Source organism: Phaseolus vulgaris, chromosome 2 (genome assembly GCF_051622355.1).
Source record: "Phaseolus vulgaris cultivar YP4 chromosome 2, ASM5162235v1, whole genome shotgun sequence".
NCBI classification, from domain to species: domain Eukaryota; kingdom Viridiplantae; phylum Streptophyta; class Magnoliopsida; order Fabales; family Fabaceae; genus Phaseolus; species Phaseolus vulgaris.
Genome location: NC_143499.1, coordinates 31,123,155 through 31,129,802, shown reverse-complemented (window position 1 = coordinate 31,129,802; position 6,648 = coordinate 31,123,155). Strand labels below are relative to the sequence as shown.

General features: G+C 34.3%; 1 protein-coding gene across 4 annotated transcripts; it reads right to left on the bottom strand.

Moving 5' to 3' along the window:
* Positions 1-437: 437 nt before the first annotated feature.
* LOC137811413 (putative copper-transporting ATPase HMA5) lies at positions 438-6,648 on the bottom strand. 4 transcript variants are annotated; one of them, XM_068613152.2, is made up of 8 exons: positions 6,524-6,648; positions 6,068-6,425; positions 2,455-3,846; positions 2,300-2,345; positions 2,091-2,188; positions 1,802-1,924; positions 1,244-1,720; positions 438-996 (listed from the first exon to the last, which is right to left on the bottom strand). In XM_068613152.2, the coding sequence occupies exons 2-8, from the start codon at positions 6,356-6,358 to the stop codon at positions 571-573; spliced, it is 2,853 nt and encodes a 950-aa protein (XP_068469253.1). In that variant the 5' UTR covers positions 6,359-6,425; positions 6,524-6,648; the 3' UTR covers positions 438-570. The 4 variants fall into 4 exon arrangements, with proteins under 4 accessions (XP_068469253.1, XP_068469254.1, XP_068469251.1 ...); XM_068613153.2 differs by having other exon boundaries at positions 438-987; XM_068613150.2 differs by having other exon boundaries at positions 2,091-2,345.

The window sequence follows — 6,648 nt, the reverse complement described above, 5'->3', positions numbered from 1 at the left end:
GCGACTCATAAAAGTAAGATTTGCACTCACTTATAATATTTATCTATCTAGTTCATCCATTACCAGAATATAAAAGAGGACTATTTATCATATGCGTTTCTCAAAATCTAATGAATTATTTAATTTAACTAGTCTTTTATAAGTGATTTTTTAATTTATATTTTTTTTTAAATTTCAAAAATATAATTTTAAATTTTTTAAATTAAGTTTGAAAACTTTTAAATTTTATTATTTCAAAAAATGATTTTTTAAGTATTTTTTCATGGATGAATTGAATATCATCCAATAATAGTTAATGAATAAATTGAATTCAACTTTCATTATATTAATCAAATTGAATCAATTTTTTTACTAAATTTACTACTGGATCAAAATAGATTGACAGAGTAGTTTATCCCATTAATTATAATTGAAAAAAATATCACCCTTAATAAACATTAAACAAAAGATGTACAAGTACTTTTAACATTAAAAATTTAGTGTCAGTTTCTACATATTTGTAAATACATATCTAGTTTGATTAGGTGTTTTATTTACAGCCCCAACAAAGAAATGAGAGATTTGGAATGATTATTCAATCTTGACACCATTGATCTCCATGTTGTTTAGCTTGGTAGGTCTCTTGTAATTCTTTAACAAAAGGGATGAGCAAACCACACTGATAGAAGAGGCAGCCATTGCAGCTCCAGCAATCCATGGTGGTAAGCGAAATCTAGTGGGGGAGTAAAGAATGCCTGCAGCAATTGGAATGGCTAGGACATTGTAACCCAAAGCCCAAAAGTAGTTTAGACGTATACGAGAGAAGGTTTTGTTTGAAAGGTCAATGGCAATTATTATATCCTCCAAGTTGCTCTTCATCAGAACAATGTCTGCAGCCTCAATTGCTATGTCTGTGCCTGCACCTATTGCCATTCCAACATCAGCTGCCACAAGTGCTGGTGAGTCGTTGATGCCATCTCCCACCATCGCCACCGTGTACCCAGAAGCCTGTCTCAACTTCTCCAATTAATTAATCACATCCATATTTTAATCAATAAATTTTTAGTTCATAGCAACTTGTGATTGAATAGGTCTACGATTTTTTCACAGTTAATGCATTCACAGTTATATCCTGTTCAAAAGTTGGGTAAAGGTTGTATAATATTATATGGATTAGATGATGTTTTTGTTATAGCGAATTTACGTCAAAAAAATTAGAAGGATGTTTAATTATGCATTGTTTGGGGCAGTGATTTTGTTATACCTGCAGTTCTTTTATTTTAGTTGCTTTAGTCTCGGGTTGAGCCTCTGCTATGGCAGTTTCAATACCGGCTTGTCTGGCTATGGAATTGGCAGTACCCCAGTTATCACCTGTCACCATGATGCTCTTAATTTTCATGGAATTAAGAATGGAAATAACTTCATTGGCGCCAGGTTTCAATGGATCAGATACAGCCAAAACTCCAGCGACTTCTCCATCCAAGGATACTAAAATCCCAGTTTGAGCCAGGCTTTCAGCTTCTGCTAGTATTTCTTCAGCGTCTGCTGAAATGGTTATGTTATGATCCAGCATCATCTTTTTATTTCCAACCAATATTTCCTTGTTTAGGACAATGGCCTTTACTCCATGGCCTGAAACAGAAACAAAGTTGTGTGCTTCTGGCCAGGAATGATGTTGTTCTTCTGTGGTCTTTTTGGCGTGCTCAACTATGGCCTTAGCTATTGGATGTTCGCTATTCACCTAATTAAGATATAACTTTAAATACTATTTTTAAATATAATTTCAGATTCAAGTAGTTATGGTAAATGGAATAAGACTTGCCTCAGCTGCAGCAGTAAATTCATAGAAGTTTTCAATTGACATATTTTTGAAGAGTTTTGTAGTGACAACCACTGGCTTCCCAACTGTGAGTGTTCCTGTCTTGTCAAACACAATGCAATTCACCTGCAATATTGCAAGTTGTGATTGTGAATTTTACATCAACATAAATGCTACAAAACTTACTCTTTACTGAGAGAGACTGTGGAACCCACATAATATCACCCCACAACAAAGAGTGTACCTATAGAATTTCTGTATTGTTAATGTCAAGGTCACACTACTCACTTACCTTGTTTGCACTTTCTAATGCTTTCCCCCCTTTGATCAACACACCTTGTGTTGCACCAACTCCAGTACCAACCATAACAGCCGTAGGAGTGGCTAGACCTAGAGCACAAGGGCAGGCAATGACCATGACCGAAATCCCAAACTGAAGTGCAAGCTCAAAGTCGTTCATGGAGGATGGTATCCAAGATTTCGGGTATGCATGTAACTTACCAGCTAGAAACCAGGAGAACCATGTTGAAAGAGAAAGCACAATGACCTGCAAAAAAAAGGGAACTGGTGAGCATAGATGAATTTCCTCTGACTGACTCCATCAGTAAAAACTAAAAAAGATAAAAATCAGTAAATGTAGTTAGTGCTAAGTTTACCAGAGGAACAAAATATTTAGAAATATGATCTGCAAATTTTTGAACAGGAGCTTTAGCCATCTGGGCTGACTCAACAAGTTGAACAATCTGGGAGAGAGCACTCTCTGATCCAACCCTTGTCACCTTAACATGCATAACCCCACTCTCATTCATAGTGCCTCCAATCACCATATCACCCATCCTCTTTGCTACAGGCCTTGCCTCTCCGGTTATCATGCTCTCATTTACATGACTCTCTCCCCATATGACAAAGCCATCCGATGCTACTTTTGAACCAGGAACAACCTTGATCACATCGTCCTTTTGTATCAATCGACTATCAATTTGTTTTTCACTAACAACATTCCCCTCGTCATCTTGAGTTAACAAGGTCGCTGTCTCAGGTGTCAAGTTCATAAGCTTTGCAATGGCCTGAGATGTCTTCCCCTTTGCTAACACTTCCAAATACTTCCCCAACAGAATAAAAGAAATAAGCATAGAGCTGGTCTCAAAGAAATCGCTTCCTTTCAAATGCCGAGAGAAAACAGCTCTTTCCACAACATAGAGAGAATAGAAATATGCTGCATTTGTCCCTAATGCTATCAACACATCCATGTTAGCAGAACCTTTCCGCAATGCTTTATATGCCCCAACATAGAACCGTCTCCCTATGATAAACTGCACAGGGGTAGCAAAATTACACCTCAAGAGAAGTCCAATGCTCAACATGTTGACAACTTTGATATCCAAAACACGTTTAACTCCCGGTATATACATGAGGACCATGGATGTCAAGAAAACAGGAATGGTAAAAGCCAAACTCCATATGAAAAGCTTGAAGCACCGGTTAATTTCCTGCTGTCTAAGTGCTTCTCTTCCTTCATCATTTGGAAATATGACCGCTTTAAAACACCCTGATCCAGTGGATTCTATGACTTCTATGAAGGTTCTTGGTCCTGTCCTGTGTGGTTTATAAGTTATGGCAATTTTGTTAATGTCCGGATATATGTCTATAGTTTCAACACCAGGGAGTGCATGGAGAGAGCGCTCAATAGCGCTAAGGGATTGGTCGTTTTTTATTCCATCAATTTTAAACTCAATCTTGCTCATGTGTTCCCCTGTGCTTATTAGTATGGCTTCGAACCCGGTGTCTTGTATGGCTTCCATTAGGTGGTTGTGGGTGAGGATATTGGGGTCATAGTAGACTTCTGCTTCTTCTGTTGCTAGGGCCACTCCTGCCTTATGCACCCCATAAAGGGATTGTAGAGCTGATTCAATAGTGGTGGAGCAAGAAGTACAAGTCATGCCTCGTATGTGTATGCGGCATATTTGTGTTGAGGTGTAGTTCGACTCTTCTTCAATAACTTTGGCTTCAAATCCAGCATCTTCAATGGCCTCGCGTATCCTCTCCTCCTGTGTTATATATAATGATATAATTGAAACACATTTTTATCCAACTAATGATATAATGATAACAAAAGTAGAGTAGTATATACAACTCTAAGAATTATCAAACTATCATTGTATTGTATAGTAGAGAAATTAATTGAACTTTAGATGTTTCATACAGAATAAAACTATATGATATCCAAATTTTATATTTATTAATCACCAATAAAAGATTTTTTTATTATTAAATTGATTTGAGTTTTTAAAACTCAAAACTTAAAATTATATATATGTTTAAATTTTTTTAATTTATATTATAAATATGTATTGGTTAAATTAATCTTCTCTTAGGTATTTGTTTATTTACATTTATGAGTTGTGTATAATGTATGAATATAAAAAGAGTGATTGAATTGGTATAAAATAGTTATTTATAATTAAATAAGAATATAAAATTGTTTTACCATCTCCCTACATCAACAGTTAAATTCCTTACATATGCTAAAGTTTATAAGATTAGATAGTAGTGTTATATTGTTAGAAGAAGATCTGGTAGAAGAGATTTATGTTGAGTGGGATATACAAATGAAAATGGCTACAGGAAGAAAGTGGAGCACATCATAAAAAGTGGTAATAGGACAACCATTAATTCGAATCAGCCGAGGAAAATTTCGGGAGGTATATGTGGCCTAATCATCGACTTTTAAAACGGAAAAAGAAAGCATATACGTGCACAAGCTGGGCAGCATTATTTAAAATAACATTAATAAACTATAAACTTCACAACAAAATTTATGGGAGATAAAAAAAATAAGTAATTTTTTTTATTAAAAAATATTGAAAACAATATGAAAAGTTATGAAGAGGTAAAAAATCATTTAAGTGAATCTAAAATGATGCTCTATTTTTAGGGTTGTTCACGGGAGAGACTAAAAAAAGGCATCTCTATTGTATGGAAGAACGTGATTGGTCTATCAGTGATTTCATTTTCATGAGAAAAACGAAACTGGAAAAACAAGCAAACGAAACAGTCACTCATGATCTTATCGCACCACCTTTGCATACGTACGAATATATTATATGTTATCATCCAACTATTGCTTACAAAAATACATAAAATACATGTATATACAATAACAATAGCACTGAGTCTCAACTTAGAAATTCTGACACGCAACTACCAAGTTTCAACCATGCTAGAATTATGATATTTTGGCACTTCTATTTTCTTTTATATTCAAATTATAATTTTATAAATTACTATTTTATTACAACATTCTATTTATTTTTATTGTTATAATTTTAATATAATATTTTTTTTATATGAATAGCAATGAATGTAGATAAAAGATATCCTGACTCTTATCCGTAGTTATATATATGCTTTATTCTTTATAAAATGACCGTATTTGACTTAGTATGATGAAAATAAAGATAAAAAAAATGGTTAATATATGCAATATGTGCGTCATATCATATTCTTGCAATAGAGCCTTTATAAATTACAACAGTGAAATGTCACAAAAAAAACATTGAAAGGTTTAAACATAATTATTGAGTCTTTAGCAAATGATAACTCGATCGATTTAATTAATTAGACAAATTTTCGGCACTTTCGAGATCTTTGATCCCTTACTCACCTTTTGACCATCCACTTACTTTCGAAACACGATCATTTGCCATGATTATAATATTTTAGACGTTAATCACTAACAATGATTGAAGAGATTAAGAATAGAAAATTTAGAGAAATTTCACCTAAGATCAATTGCCAATAATTATATCATGAACGTAGGATTAAAATTTACTTAAATAATCCCATAAACACTAACTAATTGATGTCGAAGGGTCATTTTAAATTAAATAAAACTTCTTGCTAAACATGTACTTTCGGTCCACAATCTGCTAACTTGAATCAGAATGTTATTTATGCATATGCCGCCTCTTCAATTTCGTTAACTGACCTAAACAACTATTATAATTAATTTATAATAGCACATTTAATTTTACAGAAAATAATTTAGTTTAGAAAGTAGGAACAGAATCTTGTGAGTAGAATTATTTATCGTGCTGCATAAAAACTTTTGAGATTTTCTTCAACAACTCAGAAAACTAAGCAATTTTGATGTAAAGAGAAAGATGAATGTGTTGAAAAGGGAATAAGAAATAGTTAAAGTAGGAAAAGCAGAGCAAGAAATGATGAGAATATTGAAGTAAAGTTTATGGAGAGATGTTGGAGACTCACGTTAACCATTGAGTGGAAGTAAAGAACCTGAGCCTTGTGATTCAAGACATCAACAACGGCCTCTCGGATTCCCGGTAAGCGTTTGATGGTTTTCTCAATGGATCCGGCGCACGCAGCACACGTCATTCCCATAACGCTGAACACAACCACTTTGCTCTCGGATCCTTCCAGTTCCGCCACCGACTTTCCGGCTTCCATCCGCTTCGGCGAAGGATAGTGCGGCTGAGGCCACAAAGTTCCACACCACTGCAAACTACTCCTCCGCTCCCAACCCTCGTGCTTCTTACCCATTTCACTCTCTGCTACTTTCTTCTTCACAATCAACCGCTTCCACCATATTTATAGAGCTCAAACATGCCTCAACATCATTTAAACAAATAATAAATAGGTAGTGCTTCGAAATAAGATAAAATAAAATAACAGCAAGTAGATCTTAACAGAAAAATCAATTCCTACCAAATGATATTCCTTTTTCTCTGTAGAATCCAACAAGGGAAATGTTATGACATGACTCCTACCATATGCAGTTCAAATTTACTTAATGGGTGTAAAAAGGTTAGAATATTTTTATAAGAGAATTA